The 27,232-nt window shown below is 38.0% G+C and overlaps 1 protein-coding gene across 2 annotated transcripts in view; it reads right to left on the reverse strand.

The window, feature by feature from the left end:
- Positions 1-365: 365 nt before the first annotated feature.
- The window catches only part of LOC116325501 (synaptosomal-associated protein 25-A-like), a 38,217-nt gene continuing 11,350 nt past the window's right edge, over positions 366-27,232 (reverse strand). The window contains exons 2-8 of one of the 2 annotated variants that reach the window (XM_039613028.1): positions 21,766-21,872; positions 19,632-19,673; positions 13,217-13,265; positions 7,037-7,154; positions 3,643-3,762; positions 2,347-2,491; positions 366-1,733 (exon numbers count right to left, since the gene is read on the reverse strand). In XM_039613028.1, coding sequence (XP_039468962.1) covers positions 1,665-1,733; positions 2,347-2,491; positions 3,643-3,762; positions 7,037-7,154; positions 13,217-13,265; positions 19,632-19,673; positions 21,766-21,837 — 615 coding nt within the window. In that variant the 5' untranslated portion in view covers positions 21,838-21,872 and the 3' untranslated portion in view covers positions 366-1,664. Of the gene's footprint in view, positions 1,734-2,346; positions 2,492-3,642; positions 3,763-6,678; positions 6,797-7,036; positions 7,155-13,216; positions 13,266-19,631; positions 19,674-21,765; positions 21,873-27,232 lie in introns of both variants that reach the window. The other variant, XM_031746411.2, reaches the window with a different exon arrangement.

The raw sequence follows: 27,232 nt of genomic DNA on the forward strand, positions 1-27,232 counted from the left end.
AAACCAAAACTTCTGAGTTCATTCATTCTCTTAAGCCTATCTCTTGAGCTTACCCCAGCTCATAGGGCAGGGGGTGGAGTACACTTCTCAACTGTTCCAGAGAAAATCCATACATGTCAATTACACTGTGGCTCTGATTCCTTGCATAACAATTATTGTACTTTATTCTGAAAAAACCCCCCATAAAAATACAGAATCTGAAAATGCTATTACAATTGTGAACCAACTCACACACTCAGATTAGGTGTTAACTTGTGTGTAGTGTAACACTACAGACATTTAACGCCATTACTTCAAACTGTTTTCTCACCGCCTCCACTCTGTCCAGCGTTATTCCAAAAAAAGGAAGAAAGCTCAGTATGATTCTACAGTTATGATAGTTTTATTGGCATTTTCCAAGGTTTTATTTTACAGTGATGGTCACAGTTTGGAAAGGTAAAGAGACATGAAACAAAGAGTGGCACCATTGCAGATAAATACGGGTCCCTCCTCTGTGTGGCCTACATAGTAGCATGCGGTTTCCATGTTAGGGTATTTTTGCTTGTTTAAATGAGTTCATTTGTGTTTTCTAGCAGCAGATGGACATGCATAATACGTTTAATGCACTACTTTATATTGCTAGGGTTGGATCATGAATAAATTGTAGCATGGTATGTGAATAAGTTGTTGGATTGATTGCTTGACCTCTGACCTCCATCAAAGCCCCACATCCTTGTACATTCACTGTGCTTAATGCCAATATTTGTCTGATTATCAATGATGCTATTCAGACCATAAGCAACTGCAGTTGTTCACCTACACACCGAGCCTTGTGTGCTGTGGCTTTTATAAATTACAATGCATTAAACAAACATTTTGCTTTTGCTTTTAAATGGTCAGATTTTGCTCCCTGAGGAAAAATACTTGTTCTATACAGTTTAAATGGCATTATATTCTTTTAAGACTGCTCTGTTAATTGAGTTGATAAAATACCAGTGTATAGTCTTGACCAGAAAGCCACATCTTGATCCAAACGGACCAGACACTTGGTCTACTATCGCCATTAAATCTATTTAAACAGTAGCCTTGGTAATAAACAGTAAAGGCTGCATGTTCGTTTGGTAACTTCAAATCACTGTGGCCTTATTGGTACTGTAGCGTCACAACATCCTAACTGATGAATACACTGGGTGACAACACCAGAATACTGATATGAGTGAAAGACATTTTGAAACAGGGGGTACATACAACTTATATTACACATATACTTTTTAAAAAAAAGAAAGAATGATGAAGAAACTGGACACGTGATCTAAATCACTGAAACCATTAATGAAGCACTATGTACAGCATGGAAAGAGTTTGACTGGCGGTTGTGTAACTATTTTTTTTAAACAAAATTAGAAGATCAACATCACAGAACACTGACAACAAGGACTGAAAGTGATGCAGGAGTTGGAGGGGCGAGCAGAGCAACGTGTGATATGTGCATGTGTGCAAAACTCTATCAGTATCACAATAAAAGCATAATTTTGCAGTGCCTGCTACTAAGCAAAGGAAGAGGGTGCCAGGTGTTGATGTTAAGGGCAGGGATAGGTTTGGTTGGGGGTTTCTTTTTTTGTTTGTTTGTTTGTTTTTTTAGGGTGACAAGGATTAAATAGGGTGAAAGCACTTTTCGCTGTAGTTTAGCCACTGCCCAACATCTTTGTGGCACGCTGGTTGGCCTCATCAATCCTGGTCTTGTTGGAATCAGCCTGAAAGAAAGAAGCACCAGCTGTTATAGAGCTCAGGTAGGAAAATGTGGTCAAACCAGTGCTAAAGAGTGGAGAGGGGCAAATTAAATGAAGATACTGAATGGATGGATAAAGTATGCAATGGCTTGTGAATCAGGAATTCCCCATTAGTGTGTGAAATTCAGGCTAAATCCGATTGAAGTCAGCACAACTGGTTTATATCTGCTGTTATATACCCTGATGCCAAGCCTGTAATCCATTAGCCAACTTCAGCTTTTTCTATACACAGTTATATTTTGCACATATTTACATGTATACATATTTTTGTGTTTTATTTACATTACATAAAATTGCAGCATTGGAATGGTACAACCACACGTTCTGATTTTAATTCCTTTTTTCGATTTCTGTCATTTTATTTTCTTTAAATGTTTTGAGAAATTATAACCTAAAGCGTCAGTCTAGATATATTTCAAAGCGTCATTTTTGAAGCTGACTTGTTTCCATCAATAACTTCACTTTAGAATAGTGAAGTATCAGTTTCATCCATGTCAAGCTATAAAACACCGTCCCATATCAAATAAACTGAATACTGTCCATGGTAGTGGCATAAAAAGCTCTGACTGTACACTACCTTGTCCATGATCCTGTCAATCTGGCGGTTCTGCGTGTCGATCTCCTGACCCATATCCAGGGCCATGTGACGCAGGTTGCCAATGATGCCGCCCACTTGCTCCAGGTTCTCATCCATCTCATTCTCCCGAGCATCATCTGTTACCCTGAAACATGCACAAGGTTGAAGTAAGAGTGCTTATTGGTTTAAGATTAATGGGAGCTGTTGTTGGATTGTGCTGGAGAGCATTTTGATGGAGTTAAATTGCTTCCTAAAAACACGTAATATTAATTTTAAAAAGTCCTTATCCAATCCTTATTCCTTACTAAAGGTCTTATTCATGCAGCCCCTCAGTTTATCCATTGTCTGTGAGTCATTGTAACTCATTTGCCTCTACAGGAGGGTTTCTTTAAGTCTGGTGTGTTCTGTTTGACTGCCTCTTGCAAACCAAAGGTTTAAATAGAAGGTGGTCAGGTTTCTATCTGTGAGGAATTTCCACTCTCACTGAAATCATATAGTCAGAAAAGTAGAAAAGCCTGCTGTTCTGGCACAAAGGAAATACCTGCACATGTTGTAACTTAAAATATTAGCATTATTGGGGACCATCTTCGACTGTGAAGTATGTGCATAACAGAAAATAGGTTAACACATAATACATCTACTTTAAGAAGGAAACACTAAATACTACGGTGTTTTTGTCTCTAGTGAGAATGAAGGGTTAGAAACATTACTTTTAACAGTACAAATCCATGAATGTTCACCTTTCAGACAGCAAATCACATTAGGTATTACTGAATGACTTTCAACACTAGGGCTGGGATCCCTCCAGTAAGCCAAAGATAGGTTTCAGGTAATTAAGCTGTGATACATAAATAAAAAATACTTTTTTGCTTTAAATGGTTAAACGCTGATATAGGTTCAAAATGTTGTTGTGGGAACTATTATTGTGTTTATCTGAATATCAAATTAATGCACAATTAAAGAGATATTGCTGGAGACTGAACTGTCTCCACAGATCGTCAGTATTTACATCTTTAAACATTAAACTGATATACAATTTGATCTGTTCCTGAGGCACAACTCAGCTGAGAGATTACCAGTCATATTGTGCATAAGGAAAGTAAACAGTTACTTAAAGAGTCACATGAACAGTCGGCTCCAGGATATGCCTCCAGTCATTACATAATTACATACATAAACACTACCACATATCTCATTTTACACAACAACAAACCTGACCATTTATGCACAGACTCAGACACAAACAAGCAAGCTTGGGTCACACACAAACCAACACCTACACACATGAATGGTTACCTGCGGATGAAGCCCCCACTGATGGCCATCTGTTCACGTTCGTCCACCACTCGTGCCCCCGGCTGGCTGTTCACCACTCCATCCTGGTTCCCTCCCCAGGCCTGGCCCCCGCCCTTAATCCTACCACACATACAGTTCAGTCAGAGCCAGTGTAGCTTTTCATTCTGTATGTATATGTTTATGTGTGTGCATGTATATGCATGTTTGTTAATGACTGAATGGTTGTGTATGTGTGTATTTGTGGGCACCAGTGAGGCAGCCAGTGAGTGTGAATGTAAGTAAGCATTTTTATCCATGTGGATTTATTTCTTGCTATTTACTATCAAAACATATATATATGAATATATGTTTAGAAGACACTGCAGATGGTTTTAAGCCACATACCAGCCACGTATGATACAGTTACATACATGCATTTGCAGTCTGTTAGCAAATAATTGATCTAACATGCAGATCAATTGAATCCGACACAGTAAGCTTCAATGTGGCTTATGCAAGAAAGGAATTAAAAGTTTAAAAACAAAACTTCTCCCACAAGCGCATACAGAAAAGCACAAACACTGAACACAACAAGCAGTCTCCAGACAGAAGACACACAAACACACAGATGTAAACATGCAGTGAGGAGACATGCAAGGCAGAAACATGATATTTGACATGAAAAGGGGAAAATGTAAAAAAGGCAAAGGATCCGATACATTCTACTATCTATTAAAAGAAAGCAGTTAGATCCAATGTGATTAAAAAAACATATTAATTAAAAAAAAAATCCCTAAACATACAATGTGATCATTTTGCATGGAAGACTTGCTAAAATCAGCCCTTCATTTCATCTGGATGGATAGATCAGTAGGAGGATTCACTGCATACAGTCAAATAAGCAAATGTAATTCTTAACATTTGTTTCATAATGCTAGGAATATCTGATAGGTGAAGATTTCCACTTAGGAAAAAGCATTAAAAAATACTTAGGTAACTTAGAAAAATAATTTTGTTTGGTTTTCAGCCAATTACAGCCCATTTGAGGCAACACAAATTCACCCATCAGGTATTCTAGACATGCTAGAATTCTTTTTCATGCTATTTGACCCAGGGTTGCCATACAAACAGTCTCAATCAAATGAAACATATGACGTAACCACAGGATTACATAACAACTGGTTTACAAAAGGGAGGACCAAAGAGCCATAGAATAGACAAGCTCTTAACCCAAAATCCAAATCTTCTGGAAGCAGAATAAAGACAGATTTTGAATACACCCAAATATTAAATATACTCTAAATGGGAAAAAGAAACTTCACTCATACATAATGACTGTTGTGTTGAAATAAAGCAAAAAGGATAGTGCTCAATGTCACTGTGTTGGACAATAATTATCTGTTGTTCAAATGTAATGTAATTTCCAGATTAGATCTAAAAATTGTTGCTTTACACACTAAAGGCAAACAAAAATACTAAATAATTACCAGTGAAGTAATAGTGAAGTAATACAGGAATAAAATCAGATATTACACAAAAATAATTTGTTTGGTTCTGCCTAACCTTTTCCTCAAAAACAAAAGAGCAAATTTTACCCAACTCCCCATATTCATGGTTTGTACCATTGTACATATAATGTGCATATTGCTAAACATTAAGACTTCGCTTTATTCACTCCCAGGCAAATGTCTGAGAAACACTTTGGGTGTAAACCAAATGAAAATAAAAATACAATTTACTTATATATACTTTTGGTTTGTAAGCCACTTGTATCTTCTATAGCTCTGAAATAGTATAACCATATGCAGCAAATGTATTGGTCCCCGAGTGTAGTATGCTCAGACATGACTCAGTGGCCATAGTTTGGCTGCTAAAGGATAGAGAACAGATCACACAGGAGTTTGGCAAAACTGACATTAGCAATCCATCTAAACTTTAAAAAGTAAATATACAGATTTAGGAACTTTAATACTGAAATGGTGGTCAGAAAAAAGAAAACAAGTTTGCCTAACTCATGCATGAGACTGTAATGTGCAGGGCAATGTTGAGGGAAGAGAGGTAGGATACAATCTATAATCAGAGGTAAGGTTATATATTTTCCCAGCTTTCACTTCCTTAAATATATATTTGTGTTTATAAGTGATACAATAACACTTGTAGTTATACTCCACAGAAGCATAGAGTCCTCCCTACTGTCACCAAATTCATAATTTCCTCCAAATAAATTCCTGGATCGCTGGGGGTTTCTCTCTAATATTGTAGGATCTTGAACTGACAGTATATAAATGGATAGAGTATTTAAAATGCATATTTTCACCACATTGTCTGCAAAAAGGCAAAAAAACACATTTCCAAAAGGCTAAATGTGAAATATAAAACTTTAAAGTATGTCTCTGAACTGGAGGACCCATCAGACTGCCTGGCTGTGACTATCAAGTAACTGTGTAATCCAGGATAAGATTTTTTACTTGATAGCAATAGCAACCAGTAAAACAAAGTTACCTTTTTCTTCATAGAGTCCTATTGTAATAAAAAAAAAAGAAAAAAGCTTGAATTCATTTGAATGCACTGAGGCATAATCAATTATATATCTTTATGTAAGGAGGCGACTAGCTGATTTGTTTTTTGGTTGGACTTTTACACAGCATGATGCGTCATGCTGCAGGATGTTAGGGTGGGAGTTTGGGTAGGGTTCGGAGGGTTTCTGTGGCCGAGATCCTTGCAGATGCTGTTCCCTGCTGGAAGAGAATCTCTCATCCAATGTGGAATGAAGGGCTTTTGACAGCTGCTGAGGCTGGACAGAAAATACAGTGGCATCCGTATGTTGTTCATCCATGCACACATTCTCTCCCTGCAGAGTCTTAATTTTAATAATCTGTCTCACACTCGTGCATGCAGTGCTGGTGCCTGTTCAGAGAGCGTGCTGTTGTGGCTGTAGGCCTGACTGCTCACACCACAGTTCACCATGCTCTACACACCAGAAGCAAGCAGATGGATAAAGAGGCAGGTAGGCAGGCACTGAAACACATGCAGTCAGGCGACATAGGCAGCACCTACTTGTTACAGGGACATGAACATAGACCACAGAACTGTCCTAGATTGTTCAAATTCTTTTCTGCATCCTTCATGTCCTTATTGATTTGGTCCATCCCCTCCTCGATGCGCTCCAGTTGTTCTGATTACCAACACATTGTCATTTATCCCAGCAAAAGAACGTAAGCACATGAGAAGAGAAGAGAGGAAGAAATTGCAGGGTGGAAGGAAGGGGATGGGAGTAGAGAAGGAGGACAAAGGAGAGAAGACAAAAAAAGACATTGACTGTGACAAGAGAGACATCAGACATCACCATCACCACCACCACCACCATCACCAGCACTGGACAGGCAAGAGCGCACGACTCCTGGCCGGTACCTACTTTTTAATACATGGGCATATCAGACCACAGCATTGTCCTATATCTTTTAAATCTTTCTCGGCCTCCTTCAGGTCTGCGTTCACCTTGTTCATGCCCTCTTCCACACGATCAAGTTGTTCTGGTGAGGACAAAGGCATGAGAGTGTTGAAATAAAGTTGACTGGTTTGTATCGAGGGCTGGCGCTCTACGCTAGACTGCAAGAGGCAGACTGTTTATTGCTAGATGCAGAAGGCAAAGCGGGCAAAAAGCATTAAAAGTATCAAATGAACTATAATTTTTCTTCATCTGTAGCTTTTCATGTGACTTTTAATTGCATGGATTTCTTGTGATAGCCTTTTTTTCCCTACCTCCACCCCATGGGATCATTTTTTCTCAGCAAGTATATCATCCGAGTGGTGCTGAGAATCAGTGGCAGTATGCTTCATCCAATTCTGCAAGTGTACACGAGGACATTTATTCTGCCACTTTGACTGCCTAAATATTACTGCATGCCAGTGAGCTTAGAAATAGATGACAAAGAGAGTGAAAGACAGACATTCAGGGCTTAGGAGGCTGAGAAGCCTGAGATCCAAAAGGAACGAAAAGAACTATTACTGTGCTTGTGTGAAAGCACATCAGAGAGTTTAACAAAACAATGCTGCACGCAAGCATTAAACAGGCTTCAGTATTAAAGACACAGAAAGAGAAGGTGATGCCATCTATAGGTGCCACCATAGTAGTTACTCTGGTCATTCAAACTGATTGAATAATCCAGTCATAGCGCCTGCACATTTTAATAAAATATCCACTAGTGTATTATTAAGACAAAAGGAAACAATGTATCGATTTTTCAGTCTCAAGCCTAGCTGTAACTGCATGATGTAGAAATGAAAGCAGTCTGACACTGCATACCTCAGCCAAGGCTTAGAATTCACTCTACCCCATTCATGAACTGAATCCCTGGATAAGGAGGAATATCTGGATCCAGATTAGTCTTATGATATTTTATTGAGAACACCAAGAAAATCTCTCCCGAGTTTTCTTACGTCAGTGTGATACTATTTTTGTAAAGCTACAAAATGTCTACTTAAAAAGAATTCTTCAAAGTATTCTCAGATCCAGATCAATTCCAAGAGTTAAACACGTCAAAGTTAGCCCAAGTTCCACCTGTAGAAAAATTTCCTTGTAAATGAATCCATAACCTTTTAAATAATCCTGCTAATAAAATGACAGACAGAGAGACTCAGACATATTGCTAAGCGGAAACCAATATTAGTTAAGAAAAATGGAAAGGATAAACTTCAACTCTTTATTAATAAACTAGTTATTATGAACATAAATCATGCCAAAATCATTATGCATGTTCAGCCTGCAGGGGCTGCATTTATAAAACAGACTCGGGGTGAAATCTGACCTTGATTTAAATAGAAAACTACTTCATTATTTATATCTAAAACCTTTTGCAAAGTCTAGACTTATGTAAGTGATTTTCTTGCTTATGTATTGCAATTTTTGACACATATCCAAGCCTGTGAAAAGGCTGCTTGCTGAACGCAGCAGCGACACACTCCCAAGTTACATGTTTAGCATTGTTTGTTAACTCAATGTTTAGTAGACTTTATCTTCTCTATTAGTGGCCATCGTCTGGTCATCACAAAAGGTTTAGTTTTCTATTTTTTTAACACTCAGCTTCTTTAATGAACTAAAAATAACTATATTCTTTTTGTGATCTTAAAATTAAGTTCATGGATAAACACAAAGGCATTTTGTTTTAAATGACAACCCCAGATGGAAAACGTGATCAACAAAGTTTAGTGCTGTTTGCTAAAATGTCCCAATTGTTAAAAACTCATCCAACAGTTGTGTATAATCCATCAGCCTTGAGTCTGGTTGAATTTAGGTCACACAGCATGTAACAGCCAAGTAGGGAGGGGCTCATTAGCTGCAGCAAGACCTCCATCACAGGTAAGACATCTCTGCAAGAAATGACAAATCTCCTCCGGTGTGACCTGTGCATGAGTGTGTGTGCATGTCATTTAGTGTAAAGTGCAAAGAGGGATTAGTCACAGCCCAGTTTACACCTCAACAAGAGTGTACTAATTACTACAGGCATGACCAGCCCAGTGATTTTCTTTAATAGAAATATAGGAGGTAATATCTATATGTGAAGGAGACACAAATAAATTACCATCAGTAACCAAGAGAGAAGGATAGACAGAAAAAAAGAGAAAGGCAGTGCAAGCAAGAGAGATGTAGGGTCAGGTACAGAGGACATTAGCTTAGAGGCAGAGGCAATTTAAATCTCAGCATTGATTGTTGTCCTGTTATTACAGCAGTGAGCTGTGTGCTGTGGCAGGAGTTACTCAGGGGGGAAGTAGATGTGAGGAAAGAGAGAAGAGGAAAATAGGCTATCTGTTCCTTTGACAGGCCAATTACTGTAGGCTGCTCTCTCATGCATAGAACTGCCTGCTTAAGATACAGACATATTCCCTATATGGAGGACCAAAATAAATAAAATGACTCACTATAAATAAAACTGAATGTGCCATGAATAACATAGTAAGATTAAATGTAAAACCATTTAAAAAATAATATTCATAAATAAATTCGTGATTCATAAATATAAAGGGAGATAAATTAAAATGGGAGCTAAATTAAAGCACAGAAGGATTAATATAAAGCTAAATAAATACATTAGCAAAAATAAAAGTAAAACATAAACCAATGTCACCTTTTATATACAGTGGTGTGAAAAAGTGTTTGCCCCCTTCCTGATTTCCTAGTGTTTTGCATAGTTATCATGCTTACATGTTTCAGATCATCAAATTTTAGTCAAATTTTGATATTAGATATTTAATATTTTTGAAATGATTATTTTATTGATTAAGGGAGAGACGTTATCCAAACGTACCTGGTCATGTGTGAAAAAGTAATTGCCCCTCTTCTTAAATCATGAATTAACTATGATTAACCACATTTTTTAGGAAGCTGAGTTCAGTTTCATTAAACACACTTAGGCCTAATTACTGGCAGACCTCTTTAACCAAGAAATCACTTAAATAGAAGCTGTCTGACAAAGTGAAGCAGACTAAGAGATATCAAAAAGCAGCACATCATACCACAATCTAAAGAAACACCTAAGAAACAAAGTCACTGACACCTATGAGTCTGGAAACGGTTCAAAGCCATATGTAAGGATGTAAGGTTTTGGCACACCAATGAACCACAGTGTACATAAATGGAGAAAACTCAAAACAGTGGTGAACCTTCCCAGGAGTGACCGACCTACTGAAATTACTCCAAGACCACATCGCTGACTCATCCAGGAGGTCACAAAAGAACCCAGAACAAGGTTAAAGAACTGCAGGCTTCACATGTCTCAGTTAAGGTCAGAGTTCATTATTCAACAATAAGAAAGCAAAAATGGCATCCATGGAAGAGTCCAAGGAGAAAACCACTGACCAAATAGACCACAAAGGCTTGTCTCACAATTGCCTAAAAATAATCTAGATGATCCCACAAGTCTTTTGGGAAAATATTCTGTGGACTGACAAGACAAAAGGTGTAAGTTTGAAATTTTGAAAGTTTAAGTCTCGTTACATCTGCCAGAAAACTAACACAGCATTTCAGAAAAGGAGCATCATAACAACTGTCAAACATGGTGGTCGTAGTGCGATGGTCTGGGGCTGTTTTGCTACCTCAGGACTTGGAAGACTGCATTTTGTGTTTACTTGTGTTATTGTTGTGTAATATTTGACCTGAATCATTTAAGTGTGACACTTACAAAAAATACGAAATCAGGACGAGGGCAAGCACTTTTTCACACTTTTTCAGCAAATGACTAAATGTTTAGATATATTTAAAGGATATTAACTGTATATATTTACTTACTGAGACCTTTCTTTCTTCCTCCTGTTTGTTATTATAGCATTTCTGGCTGCCTGTATTTTCACTTATGAGCTATTGCTAAAAACTCTTTTACGCATACTCCATGAGCCTTGTGTCTCTACATGCATCCACGAACCACCAGACTTTGTGGTTATTAAAGGCAGAAAAGTAGTCTTCAAAGATTAATATGAAGGTTGGAAAACCATACAAATTCAGTCCATTTCAGTGTGTTATTAATTTTAACTTCTGTGGGACTCAAACCACTGACCTCTGACTGGTAATGCTGGTAGTAGCCTTCACTGAACTTAATTTTCTTCACACACACTAATGCATGCATCACAGAGTTTGTGCAAAAAACCTTTCCATAGTTCTAGCACACTTTTTAAAAATAGTGAGGACTCTCTGCAAACATGGACTTTTTCAGAGATGATAGTGTTCATACACTTTAAAAAAACTGGGGGAAAAAAAATCAGAACTAACATAACCATTGACGTCAAACAGTAAGAAGTCTTATTTCTATCTATAAGCAAAGTGTTTCATTCATGCAGTAAAGCTAACATGCTAACTGTATGCATTTGAAGCTAAAGCGACACACACAATGGTTTGCTGTTGTAATGTTTAGTTCTTTAATTTCAGCTCTACTCAGTTTTCACATTTTTTTAAGTGAATCTTAATAAATTATCACATGGACTGTTTCATTCACCGTATTCTTCATTCTAAACAGGTTTTGCAAAGCTAGTGTTTAGAGCTTCCAGTGAAGCTAGCTAGTTGAGCCACACTTGATGGTTACTGGGTGTCTGCACAACTGGCACAACAACATGTATTAAATCACTGATGCGTAAAATCTCCAGTTACACGTATAACTAGGTTATGTTTGAGTTTAAAAACAGCTGGAGCTACTACCCTCTGACAGTCTGCACGTGTTAATTAATACTTCAGCATTATGTACGTGTGTAGTTTGCAGACAAACAGTGAAGGGATTTATGATCCCTACTTTGAGGGTAAACATCCAGAAAGTGGTTTTCAAATGTAACGGTAATCCACCCAAGTATTAAGAAATAAACATACTATACTATACTACATTACACAGAAATACTTTTTTCCCCTCTAAATTTGACTTTGTTGTGAAGTGTGCTCAGCTGTTTTGCTCACTGAAAATCTTAAAATGAAGAATCTCCATAGAAAATCATTATTTTTTTGACTTGCTCCCAAGTCACGTAGACAAAAACAGACCTGAAACGGCTCTTCTTGAGTCACACAGTAAATCCACTGACTTGTGAAATCAGGTGAGTGGCCTTTTAAATCGATCAGGGCAGCATTTGACATCATGTGCAGAAATATAGAGAGAAGTAGTGCTTATGTGTGTGTGTGTGTTTGTGTGTATGCCATTAACAGTGATATAGATTTCTTTTACCTCCCGAAAAGGACTTTGGTAAGATAAATTATCTGTCACCGGCTGACCTCTGAACATTTAAACCTGACAATCAGGTGAACCACAAACGTGTTAGCTTGGTTTAACAGAGCAAATTAAAACATGTACTTAACATATAGCTAAGAAAGAATACAATTTTGAATTGATAAGGTGTAGGGATGCACTGATGGTGAAATGTGGGCTAACATCAATGTGTCATGTTAAACTGACCAACAGCTGATACCTGTTTATGATGTTATCAACCACTGCCATCGACAAATCTCATGATATCTGAAGTGGATGGTGAACAACGAGGGGAATATCAGCCTGCATCAAAGCTCAGCTGATGAACTGGTGCATCCATAAACATGTGACTGAGAAAAGGGCATGAAAGTATAATACAGGGAGGCAAAGCAGAAGGCAAGCTCAGCAGCACATTCCAGTATACTCCATTAATCAAATGTAGCTTTTTCTTACAATTGTGGCTTCTGTCACTGATAAAAAAGTGTTGTGCTGCATTCAGTTTTACAGTGATTCTGTTGTTTTGGTTTGTATTTTTAAAAAGTCACATCCCTAAAAGACAAACGTAATCAATGTTTAGTTTAGCTTAAAATTATGGAAAGAGGAAGGCAAGAAGAAGAAGCCAAGGTTGATCTAGAAGAAGTAAAAGTTGCAAAAAGGTCTCCGTAGATGAACCTGTGGAAACCCCTTCATTTCACTTTTCCCTGTGCAGGTCTGCTGTAGGACCATAAATGTCATTATTTTTCCTTAAACTTGGTCTGAGAATCTAAAGTGTTATACTGGATGTACTGATGACGACTCTCCGATTGTACACCGTGAAACTGCAGCAAGAGAGAATCAGGAGCAGAGCAGATAAAAGTGATCTCTCCCTGTCAACTTACCTCCCTGTTCATCCAACATGACGAGAGTCCTGATGCCAGCATCTTTACTCTAACAGACAGACAGAAGGAGAGGTGAGAAGACGACAGCAGAGAAGAGAAGTGAAAGGAAGAAGAGAAATAAAGTTGACAGATGAGTGAAGGTCAGCAGAGCAGAACAGAGCAAAGCTATCAGAGCAGCAGCAAAAGTGGGTCAAATTGCAATCTGAAATCACATTTTGGAAACTGATCCTGTGAGGCACAGTAGAAAACAGCAGGGATGTTTTGACAGCTTCTTGCTTTACAAAACTGCTCCTATGTCTGTGTGCTAAATATAAAGATTAAAGCAGATGATCGGCTAGTCGGCTCTGTCCAAAGGTGAGAAAAAAGCACCTCTGAAAGAAAATGGCCACCTGATATTTTTAGGTTCATTTTTTAAAATGGGATGAAAGATATTTAAGCAACTTTCAAATGGGTTCTGGGTACAGCTGTCTCCCCCAAAAGAGTAGTGCACCCCACTGAACTGCATATATAGGGCACCCTGAGGTACCCCTGAGCAAGGTACCGTCCCTACACACTGCTCCCGGGGCACTGGATTGGTGGCTGCCCACTGCTTCACTGAGTGAATGGGTTAAATGCAGAGAGTAATTTCCCTACAGGGGATTAATAAAGCATACATTAAAATGTTTTGTGCTTTTTTTTAGTAGTAGCTCGAGAAATATGGTAAAGGAACTGATTGAACTTCCAAATTTCCAAAATCCAAAACTAATTGTGTCTAACATTGTGTAAAAAGCAGGAATCATGAAGGAACTAAAGGATCTGCTACAAACATCCTACTGTCAGGCACCACAGAGGTCCCACAACAATGCATGAACAGGCCAGGAAGCAAAACAAAACCCATTACAATGTTTTGGCTGTTTGCTGTGCTGATATGTTTGTACAAAGTATCCATCTTTTGTGTATTTAGTTATGTATGTAAAAAGGTTTACACATTTACAATAAATCAGTCCCAAATCAGTCGTATCACTGAAATGGATGCACATCTATATCAGTGTTAAAAAAGACTGCGTGGATCTGTATGAGTAAAGTTAAACTGTGGATGAGGAAATTTTCTCAGTATAAATAACATTAAAAGGCGAAAAACATGAGTTTTGACAAAAAAAATTGATAATTCTTAGCATCGCATTCAGCTGTGCCAATGTTTGCAGATTCACTTGCATAAACCCTATGGGAGGGCGGCTTGTTTCCCCAAGAGGGATCATGGGAAATCATGCGAGGGCAGCCATGGCCTCAGAACTACAGGACAGGATATCTGACCTCGCCAACTGGCAGAGTCACGCGGTGACATCACTTTTTTCTGCATGGCTAGTTAAGGACACACATGCTCACAAACTATCAGGTCTTTTTCACACTTCACTGTGAGTCATAAAGTCACAGGATACCCCACCCCCCACCCCCCACCCAAAAAATAATAATTTCTAACCAATGAACAGATAAGGCACTTTTCAACAGATCCAGACGATTGAGATGAATATTTTAATATTCTTTTTATTATTCTTTCTTTGCACTTTGTTTTGATGCTAACCATTTGCAAATATGTGAAGCAGACCTCTTTTAATATATTTCTAAGCACATAAAGTTAACACGTGAGGTAGGAAGAATAAAAATAATGATGTCTTAAAGGTGAACTGATTTTAAGCTTCTTAGAGGCTCAGTGCTGCATCTGTATCAGTTACAATCCTTCAGGTAAACACAGCTGGTATTGATCTTTCATTCACATTTGTACTTTGCTGTCTGACTTACCGGTGTGTTTAAATGTGATGCTAAAGGGTCCTTATGCTGGAATCCACACAAGATTAGTTGTAAGGAGAGATCCAGCATACTATTTCTACAGGTGCCAAAGGACACTTTGTGCATACTTGGTGCACAATGGTATTTAACGCCCTGTCATTAGTTTAATCTGTAACAGTACTTTAAAATAATAAAAAATATGCATATTTTGAAACTATGTAAAAGTCCACGTTCAGAGATGGGTGGGGAACAGGGGTACAAACACAAGGGAAACACACAGCAAGCCTGGACGACATTTTTTCAAAATTAATTTGGTTACATTAGGCGCTAAAACTACTTGTTGAGAAAAAAACATGATTTGCGTAACCACATTTTACTTCCAACTCACATGGCACATAACCGTTGTAAAGGTACCTCGATACTAGTCTGGTCTAATCTAGTCTAACTAATAAAGGTCATAATTAAAAAGCTTCCTCAAACTAGCCATGGGATTGTTTTCTGTGAGAAAACCTGCCCCTCAGAAAACCGCTGATGCATTTCAAGTATTTGCCTTATGATTCAATAACGGCGGAAAACATGGGTTGTGAGTTTGTGAGTTGCAGTGAGTGTACCTCATTGATAAAACTACTAGTTATACCTCTATTTAGGCTTAGATTATAATTTACAATTTATATCACTTCACTAATAAAAACAGCTTGTATGAATATAAAATAGCATGTTCATCTTGTGTAGTTTATTCTCCGACTTAGGGCCTGACACCGCTCATCAAATTGGATCTCTCGTGTTATTATCTGCTTCACAGAGACACTGAATTCCGATTTTATGTCCTTCACAGATTTCTTTATCTGTTTATCATTCACATTTCCCCTCGTCTGATCTTCTCGTGTTCATCTCCGTCTTTCTTCCACCGCTCTCATCTGCTTTGTTCACGTATCACAAACCAAGGAGCAGTTTTTCATTTCTCTTCCTACAGGCCTGACATGAAGATAACATCTTTCATAAAGACTTTAATATCTGCGGGTCCTCGTTTATGAAACCTTTTCAAATTGCTGCACGAGTTTATTCTTCTCTCTACATCGCTCTGCTGCAGGATTGTTATTATTGTTATTTAGATGACACATTTACCACTTCGCTGTTAATAAGTGAATTTAAAAATCAAAGAAAAGTAAAACTCTAAGAGTTTAGCGGAAAACAAACAGCCTGTTCAGCTTTTCTTAAACCACAAAGTCTAATAGCTTTCAGTTATTTAAAGAGCATTTGCAGATGATTTCCACATCACCTACCAGTGTCATGTTATATCACAGTACATGACGTAATGTTTTCCTGCCAGTGACTACCAGGCACAGTGAAATCTTCTACAATGTCAGACATGAGTTGTTCAATACACATTAGAGGTTTCTTACTACACTCTGCTATGACATTGTGTAATGTGATGTGTCTTGCACCAAGATAATGGTACAGGTCTGGGTTTATTTCTGTCCTTCACATTAGCAGTGTCCTATTTAAGCTACAAACCACACTCCTGTCTGCCTGGCTGGCCCTTCTGAGCCAAGCTCTCCTTACACACTTTCACTCAGTTTGTGGGTTCACATGGAGGGCCAGCCACATTAAGAGCTCTTTCCAACCAACTAGACTTAATTAAAGTGGCTTAAAAACCCTCCAAGTCTGCACTAATGCAGGTTTACTAACCACACTTTTACATCTGATATGGAGGAAACTTTGCACTTGCAAGTATTAACTCAGTTTGGTTATTTACTGTCTCAGCAATAAAAATAGCCTTCATCTAAAAGTGGAGTTTTGTTTTTATGTTCCTAAATATTAAAGAACAAGGAAGACAAAAATAATGACGCAGGATCAATTTGAAAATGATGATGACCTGAATTCAGAGTAGATGTTGAAAAGCCACATGCTTCAAATGTGGCTGCATAATTATATAACAGAGGTGCAGAGGTTTGTCTTCTGCTTTTATACCTCTGCTCATCTGTTTTCACTCTGTCTATGTCTTCTTCACCTGATCTACTGGCTGACTCCCTTTGTAGACACCTTTTCTTTTACCTTTATTCTGATCTTTCCATCATTTTATTGTGTCTGTCTCACTGCTCATTTATCAGTCATTAAAACAAAACAGCGCTCATGTCGCTCATTGTTTCTGTCCAATTTCCATGAGACAAAGACATATTACATCACCGACTCTAAGTGGCAGAAAATTAATGGCTCAAGAATAATAATGATGAATTGACTGGAAAATTTTACAACTGGATATTAAACATCTGAGCATAAAAGGGGAACTTAATCAGAAAAGCAGTCTAAGGTTTTATTCCGGGATCTTGAAGATGGGTGCAAGTTTAATTTAATTATATACTTTTTACATATTTGCTTTCCTGATGATTAGCTTCTCTCATTTTATATCTTCTTCGCTGCCTCAACAGACACTCGCCTGATTTACTCATCTATCCTGTTTTTGGTCTTTGGTTTGAATATGTCATGATTTTCAATAATCATGTGGCTCATACCAGAGATAGAAATAAATTATCTGAGCTAAAGCTACACATAGGTCAGTGACTGTGATTGATCTGTAGGAGGGTTCAAGAAAACAAAGTGAATGTTTGGATTGATTGTACAAGATTGTTTTTTAACCTTTCAGTTTCTGTTGTTTTAATAATAAAGGAAATAATAATTTTAATAAGTAGGATTACTTCAATAAGTGGGATTATCCTTCGAAATCCATCATTTTTCAAATCATAGGTACCCTACAAATAACACTTCATCTTTACAGAAGAAGCACACACTGTAGACCCAAATGAGTACAGTATCAGCATGCTAACCCTTCAGGGTACAGAGTGAGACCTGTTTAAACCAGAACAAGCAGATCTAAGACACACCCTTGGACAAAGAGTGGTTCGACTCTGACTGCACCTCAACTTATTCCATTAGTGTAAGCTTTACTATAAGCTCTTTGAGTCCAGAGGTCATGGAGAACCAGCACGTGCTTACAATTTCCTGTTGGTGCACTGTGAGGTCAGAGAGAGAAACCTCACTTTTACCTCCAAATACTATGAAAATTTAAAAATGTAGTGAATTAGTTTGTGTATCACTAACTGAGGTCCCTTATAGATCACACTTAGGCCATAAACCCAAATAAAACCAAAGATACTTTAATGATATTTGCTGCATTATCTAAGAAATCGCCAGAGAACTGGTCTACTAGGTGAGAGCAATAAAGAGTATAGCCAGACAGAAGCATCACACAGTGTCTGCTTGTCTCTATATTTATTTCATTTGTTCTCAAGTGGAGACCATAGTCTGGGATGATCAGAAGAAAACACAACCTGTGCTTCAACTCAGAAACAGTTGAAACATGTAAATGGCATTCTCTCTGATTATCTTCCAAAGCCAGAAAAAATCTTTCACTGTGAATGAAAAGCTTTGTATGTAGAGTAGCTCTCCCCAGGGACTTCCATTTGTCCCTCATGGCTTTCTCTCATTAGACATGGTAATTTGTCCAGGGGTTAGTGTGAGGTCATGTCTGTGAATACAACAGTAACTAAAGGACATAAGAACAGCTGTTTATTACTTTCATCTTTGTAGCACTTAAAGCTAGAACATCCTGCTGACATGTAAGCTAACTGTAAAAACATCAATATCTTGGGGTTTTTTTCTGGCTCAATCAAGTGACAAGTACTTTAGGCATCATAGGTGATACAAATGATACTGTACCATAAGGGAGAAATCTAACTGGGTATGGATTTGGAAAAATACATATATATATTTTCAGCAACAAGAAGAACAAGGATTCCTTCTCTGATCTCGACATTATAGGGTCAGTCTGGATCACACAAAAACACAGAAAACACTGGTGCAGCTTAAATTCACTGTGACAAACTGCAGAGTTCTCCAAATATTGATCTCCTGTTTAAGTTAGTGTACTTCACCAAACTCATCTAACTTGTTTGTTGAGGATCATCTGTTATGATAAATGTTGATCCACAGGCAAACAGCAGTCGGCATTGAAACAATCAGTCGGTTCAACGCCTCAGAATCAGGTCAGTAGTGTAAACAGGAGCACGGTTATCGTTTTTCCAGACTTACAACCTTGATGGAGGACATTTATTGCAAGCCGTTTTAACTGTGAGGTGTGCCATAGCTGTCACAAAGCATGTTGAAAACTCACACATTTTCTGGCCACACTAGCACACATAGTGTTCGTCACTGTCCAACTTAAGCAAATCTTTTGTCCTTTGCCCAGAATTGTTAAAGGATTGCTATTGTGACACAGTGGAGAAGCTCTAACATGCACTGGACATGCACAAGTGCAAGTCCTCAAAAGAAGAGGAGGAGGTCCATCAGGTTTTTAAGGACAGAGTCAAAGAATAGTACTTTGTGGAAGTTATAGAAAGTTTAATAAGCCAAGTGTAGATCTTTTGGGACTGACTAACCAAGTAAATCCATGTGAAAACTCAACCTTAGACATTAAGCAGAAGCACAGGGGAGGGGCATGTACAAGAACAAGAAGATCTCACAGTTCTGGTAAATGTCAACAAATGCAAATACCAAGGCATGCCATTCTTCTCAGCACACGTTTTTTTTTTCTCTCTCATGTTTTTTGTATCTGTTAATGCGATGTGTGTCATTGAATCACTGGACTCACCTCCTCCACAAGAGCCAGCATGCGGCGAGTACTCTCCAGAGACTGCAGGGGGGGAGAGAAAGATTAGCAAAGGATTAACTTAGAGTCCAAAGAAGAGCAAACACAGACACACGATGTGGCACCTGTAACAAATTTCTCAACAACATCTCAGTGTGTTAACATAGAAAATGTATTAAAAACATAAGTCAGCAGGTGGAAAGAGAGAATGGAGGACAACAAATATCATAAGATGAATGAGTGCCACTCAGTAATATAATTAGACCTAAATGTTCCTCTCCTCTTGTCTGATACCATGATTCCTACTGTTATTTGCTTTGCCTCCTGTTGCTCTATCAATCTAATGTTCCACCCATTTCTCTTCTTTTCCTTTCCTCTATTCCCATCACTGGCCCTGCATTATCTTCTCATGAATGTTTAATAACGCCATTTGAGCTGATCCATTATTCTGCAGCATGGAATTATCTGCTCTTCCTGAGCTCCTCTCATCTCATTAAAAAAGGGCAGAGTTCTTCCTTATCCAAAAAAAGCACTTTCTTGATGAAAGATTCTTAGAGCTCCAAATGCTGAAACAAGCTGAGGTCACGTTAGAGCAGCTGTATCTGTCAGCTTTCAGGCTTTGGAGATACATTTGTGTCCTTATGAGAACGGTCCATTTTGAAATGTCAAATTATAATTGGAATGTCACAGAAAAATCAGTTTTTACTGGAGATTTCAGTTTTTATGCTTGCTCCCCGTTTTTGTGGTAACTTTGCCAGTGAGCTACATCATCATTAGTTAAAACTTAGTGCTATTGCCTGAAAAATTGTTTTGCATGTTTGTGGCTGATGTAAGTGATTAATTACAAAGTAAATTTTTAAACAATAGCTGATAGATTTCATAAATAGCTGAATGATTTGGAATCGCAGTGTTTCACACAGAACGGGATTGTTTTTACTTTGTATGTAAAGAGGCAGAGGGCACAGGCTTGTTCTCTTAAATAAATTATTCATGATAAAATTTACAGTTATTGTAAATAATATTCATCATCCTGTGAATGGACTACAGATCCACCATCTTGGATACAGTTGGAAACAGTAGTCCTTATTCTGCTCTGCAGCCTCGATTAGCTTCAACATAACAGCGCATGAAATACACTTAGGTTCATAATTTATCGGACAAAGACACCGTTTTTTATGGTTTTTCCTCTGAACACAATCACACCAAATGGTCATGGTGTGATTAAAGTGCAGTCTTTGAGTCTGCACAACAAAAAGTAAAAGACTGACGTCTTTCAGTCTGCACTGTTTGATTTAAAACCCAACTGTGTCTTTGTTCTACAAATTATGGACCTAACTGCAGTTCCTCATTATTGCAGATTGTGCTTGCAGCAGAGTCAAAAAAGAGGCAGTGCTACTGTTGCCAGTTGTTGTTTAGATGATGGAGTTGGAGTCTGACCATTAACTGTTCAATCTATCTGGACCACAGAGAAACACTAGATAGAAAGGACCAGTGTCAGCCAATAATGGGCTAAATTGAATGGATCTTCATTTCACACTGACAGAAAAATAGAAAATAGATTGTAATAAATATTCAGGCAGCGCTCAATATTGCAGGAAAGCAGTAATTTATATGTATAAGAAATATTACAATGTAACTGTGTCACATATTCTAAGTTTAAAAAATATACTCTATTATACTACTACTATATATTTTCGGCCTTATAAGAAATATTTTTTCTGTAAATCCCATCTCTTTAAAGTGGATTTATTCTGCTCATTTCCACTTATATAGTTTTATTCTTTTAGAGTAGCTTTGGATTTGATTCACAGTTGCATCTAATACTCAGTTTTAGCTCCAGTCTCTTCAAAGCCAGGCTCCAGCTTTCTTCTGATTGGCTATCCTGTGTTTATAAATGGTTTAAACAGCAGGTGGGTGGGGCTTATATGTTCCTAAACAGAGGAGAACATCTAGTATATACATATTAAGGATATTGCTTTTCACTGGCATGATACAGAGCCTCAAATATGAAAAAAACTGTCTGATCCTGAGCTGATTATGATGAGTCTTAAAAAACAACAATGTGTAGGACAGAAATGAAAAACACTTTAACAACAACAACAAAAAACCTCTAAAAAACATGTTTCTCTTACTGTACCTCATCAGCTATCTGGTCTGCACGTATCTGCAGATCGGCCAGCTCATTGCGCATGTCCGCTTCGTCTGCCATGACAACTGTTGAACTTTGACCTCAAAGAAGAAAAACTGGAAAAACAGAGAGAAGAAGGGGAGAAGCAGGGTTAGTGCACCAACAACACAACAAAATCTATTGGACAAAAGATGCTTTGAACAGCAGACAAATCACAGGGAAGAATCTGATTTCTGAAAGTAAGCTGTTGTTCAAATGAAAAAACAAAACAAAGAGACACATGATGATGTCATTAGTGGGAGTGTTTTTGCTTCAGGAGTCAGCCCAAGTTTGAGTGACCCCTGAGTTAGAAGGATTATCTAACATAGGATTTAACGTTTGAGTACAAGTATGACTGCAAACTAAAATCCATCACAATGTTACAATGCATTTACCAGAATCACCTTCAACCTGCTGATCTGAATGCAATTCTTACTGCCAATCAAACACAACAAAAATCCCACACCACTATAAAGAAATAAATATTACTATTATTATTATTGCTATTAACAACAACAACAACAATAATAATAATAATAATCATAATATGATTAAAAAAATTATGCAGTCCCCTGATTCACATGGTCCTGCAGAGTTTCAGTAATTATATCGATCCACGTTGAAAATCTTAAGATTCTGATAAATGGCATTTGCATACATGAACCGCTGGCCATCTGAGAGGGCAAAGACACAACATTTTTCTTTTATAAAACTGGGACTGGGAATAGAAAGAAAAGTAAGCTATAGAGAGAAGTTCAAACTCTGTATTGTCTCTCACAAAGAGATGGTTGACCTGCAAGGTATGAAGTGGATGTGATTAAAGGCTTGTCTCCTTCATAACACCAGAAGCCAGATGGAAAAAGAAATGTGTAAAGCTCAATACACAACTTAAACATGTGCTGTATTTTCTATTTCTTTTCCATACAGGTAAGGTGTGAGAGAATGGGGATCCAGAGGCATTTACTTAGCTCTCTGTCCAAAAAGCAGTTCTAGAGAACCATCCTGGCAGTGCAAAGGCAGGGAAGCACAGACTTAAATTCATTTGATCCAATTCAAATTAAGGCAAGATATCCCATTTACATTTAGTGTTACCATGCAACCCATAAACAGACAACCCATCTGCACTGATAAAACAGCTGAATTCACGATTTAAATATACCGAGATGACGCAAGAATACACGTGGAGGTGGTCGTGTTAGAACTGAGTGTGAATCTCAGCCACACACACACAGACTGACCACACTTTGTAAAAAAAAACAAGTGTCTCACAAGCTGAAAGGTCACCTAATTCTGCTTCTGTCTCCAAACTAAAGTAAGCCAGACAAAGGCACAGGTGTTAGCAGTAATCTTTAATCTCTGCAATGAAAAAAAGAATACAGCCAGCAGCACTGCTTCCCTTGTCCTGGGATGTACCTAGATCAGATCAAACTATGTGCACAATCAAGATGAGTGGAAACTCTTTAATTCCAGAGATCCAAGGATTATATTTCAGTGTCCACATAGGAATCATGAGAGAAAGGAACCTCGGTCTCTCTCTGATACAGGTGCTTTTTACTGACTTTCAGAATTCTGAAGTTAAAGCTTGTCAAAATTAACGTTTACCACCTGCACTATAATCCAATTTTAGGGGCAGAAAACAACATATGTGAACTGCTATAACCAGAAAAATATCATGGAAACACTGCTGTGACGGATGCCTTGAGTTCAAGCATCTACCCTGCTAACCCTGATCTTCTTCTTCTGGAACCAGTAATCATTTAAGATGAACGAGGGAGGAGTGCCATGATGATTCTAGTTAGAAGAAAGAGTCAGGACAGGAGACAGGGGTCTATTTTTGTTGCTCTGATGCACTGCCAGGCAGTTTTTCATACAGTCACACACAGCAGAGCCAGAGGTATGGTTCATGAAAAATATATGTGGCTGTTACTCCGCAGTCTGACAGAGTAAGATCCCGCTGCTGCTGGCTGGGACGGCACTGATGAGGGGCTGAGGAGACAAAAGAAACCAGCTCAGACTCTTTTGTTTCCTTCACTCAATTATGCCTGCAATGAGGCAAATAATCAGGTTCGAGCAGATCTCATTTATAAGTGTAATGAATTTTTGTTTCTACTGCACAAATCACATTGAAGAGATTTTGCTGTGATGAGGCTTGTTGCTGATATATATTTAACCACCCAGCAGCTTTCAATTCAGGATCATTAAAGCTTTATGTAATCAAATCTACTGCAGCGTAAAGTATAGCAAAGGGACCAACAGACCATTGGCTTCTGCACTCTATAAAGCTTTGTGGTGGAGGATTTTTATTAGAATACCACTGCAAAATAGCATGTATGTTCATGATTATTCTGCTACAGAACTATATTTGTCTACATTAATTGTAGAGCTTTACAATTAATCATTTTCATGTCCTATGACAATGTAAAACTCTGAACTTCTCATAAATTAGCACAAATGACCAGTTTTTGAGACATTCAAATGAGGTTTTCTGCCATCCATCAAGCATGGTCAGTTAGTGCCACAGCTGGATGTTTGATAAAATATTGCCTATTTTTGCCCCTCCTTCTGTCTGTCCGCCTCTGACTCGATCCCGATGGAGTCGTCACAGCCGTTAATAATTGAACATGTGCCGGGAAAAAAAGATGAAACAGAAATAGTAAAATCAGTCCTTTTGCTCATTTGTGCTCTGTGCGCGCGCACGTGTGTGTGTTGTGTCTGCTCGGCCTTGTATGTAATTTTGCTTTAAAATATTTATGTTGACATTTTACATTTTAGCCATGTGACTACACTGAGTGCAACAGCAGAATGAGTTAGTTTGCAGATCAACAGCATTACAGGTTATATACATCTTTCAGATTATGAAAAAACCTTGTTGAAGGATTATAAGTCACCTTTTATGTGGTTTTTTTCTTACTTTTCTAACAGATATTAGAAAGCCTGCAGTTCCTCTAGGTGCCACTTGAGGCCAAGCCTGAGAGAAACTTTATTGCATTAAAAATCATATTTACAGGCTGGTGACAAACAAATACTTTACCCCGTATTGTTAATTTCCCCTTCATAACAGCTGTGAGTGGGGTGGCAGCAGTCCCAATCAGTATCTGTTGGGTGTCATCCATTACACTGAGCCAATAAACTGGGCTTCTTTGCTGTTCGTGTACTATTGGTGTCTTTTTTAATTGATTATCTGACTAAAATTAGGTCTTGCTGTGTGTGTGTTTGTTTTTTTTATGGTCCTCGACACAAATTTCCTAGTTTTATTTCATATCCCTGAAGACATTCGGGGATATGAATGTCTTCAGGTGCTCGGATGTAGCCTACTGATTTGGATTTGGAGTGGTGGGGGAATAATTTGTCTTGACATTCATGCCAAATACAATGATATTAGTTAAAATACAGCGGCTGCCACTTCTTTCAAAACTTTATATTCCTGCTTGCCATGGTGACATCTCTCCACTGTCACTACCAATGACTGTAGAAAATATCTATCTATAAAATCTATAAAATCTATTTCCTATTGAAATGCATTACTAACAAATTCCTGTTCACTAACAATAAAAAATTGACATTGTAAAAAACATTATAATGTCACAGTTCTGGGTCTTTGACCTGGAGTTTTGATTTTAACTTTGGATGTTGTATATGTGTGCATCACATATTGTATGAAAAGTGTCATATAAATAAAGTTTTGATTTGATTTGTTCTGTTTGGTGCTTAGTTTGTTTAGTTTGTGTTTGATTTTCACGTTGGTTTGTATCTTGAGCCTTTTGTTTTGGGTCCTGTTTTGGCCCTTCCCATGATCAAATACAACGCCATTAATCGTTATACTCTGAAGTGAAACGTGTCTGAGTGTATTTACAAACCCTTTGACCAGCAGCAGTACCTGAATTAAACAGTATTATAAGTCGTGTCGGGCCTGTACTCTCACTTGTACTCTCAAACATGCTCCATGTTTTCTGTTCCTACTGCTCTTCAACACATCTATCCCAGTGTAATGTCCACTGTGTTATTGATCAGCTGTTGATTGCTTATCTCTTTGCAGTGGCAGAGCTTCCTGTTTACTCACACATTGCACAGCCTCTTCTACTTCTTTCCTATACTGACTGAGGTCTTTCTCACCCTCCTTCTCAAGCCATTGAAACTTTATAAATTCAAAAACATCTTGTTCATTCATTTTTAATGTTAAAGTACATTTTCATTTAAATACAGTTCAATCATACAGTATTTTTGATACTGAAGTGAATGTATAAACAGTGTATTGCATGTCCAGCATACAACCATTCATTTCCTAGATCAAAACACCACTGGTGAGCCATAAACCTGCAGAGAGCCTCTGTTGTCAGATGGGGCCGTGTCAACAACATGTGGTAAAACCAGATCAACAATCAAACGACCAACCATGAGCAAGCATTTGGCGACAGTGGGAAGGAAGAACTCTGGCAAAATCAGGGTCAGGGAGGGGCAGCCATCTGTTGCGACAAGTCGGAGATCATCGGCAGTGTGCAAAAATGATGCAAAATTCTTTAGGTCCTTTTGTTTTCATTTAAAAAATTTTATAAATGTGGAACTGAGATTGTTTTGAATTCATTGCTTGAACTGTTCATGCTGTTGATAAATACTGTTTCATAATCCATTACAAGAAAGTAAGGAGCAGCACCCAACTGTTAAAAAAAGAAAAATCAATAATGGATGTTGGTGAAACAGCTTCAAGAACATGTTTGGAAAGCATGAAATAGTAATTATGTGCTTGGGAATATGCTAAGATTAAACGATAGCAGTTTTTTTTTCTTTTTTTTTTTGCCAGAACACTAAAAGAATTTGCATTAAAACTTTTTAAGAGTCTATTACCATGCCAGATGACAGGATAAAAGCCCAATTCCATAACAAGTGTGACTTAAAGTATATAATCCTCTGGTGGCAGATACATTGAGACAAAGGTCCAGTGTTTCTGACCAGTTTTACTGGGACAAGGGGAACCAGAATTAGCCAGGTGATTTTAATTTTGTACAGAACTAATCCAAGTACATAGCGTGGATAGGAGAATAAAGCACCCTACACGGAGTAGGTTCTTCAACCAGAAACAAAATCCAGTGTCAAAAAGCAAAAACTACTGTGACGTATACAGTACGCAGTGTTAGCTTGGCAAGCTCCGCTAAATTTTGTTTTGTTTATTTGACAGTAACCCACATTTAGAAAGAATTTTTTAATTGTAGCATGAAAAATGACCCTCCCACTATGACAGTCGCTTCCTCTTTAACATGCCTACTGTATTTGAAAGTCACACACACACCTACAGTTGTCATAACACACGTTCCGGTCATTCCCATCCCCCCCTCCCAACCTACGGCCTTGCTGCCTGTCACTCGTCTTGACTGACAGCTGCTGTAAGGCCTGAACTGCCAGGCTCAGCCCATGGAGAGATTAAAGTCAGGGGGGAAAGAGG

The sequence above is a fragment of the Oreochromis aureus genome, linkage group 1 (genome assembly GCF_013358895.1).
Source record: "Oreochromis aureus strain Israel breed Guangdong linkage group 1, ZZ_aureus, whole genome shotgun sequence".
Classification (NCBI taxonomy): Eukaryota; Metazoa; Chordata; class Actinopteri; order Cichliformes; family Cichlidae; genus Oreochromis; species Oreochromis aureus.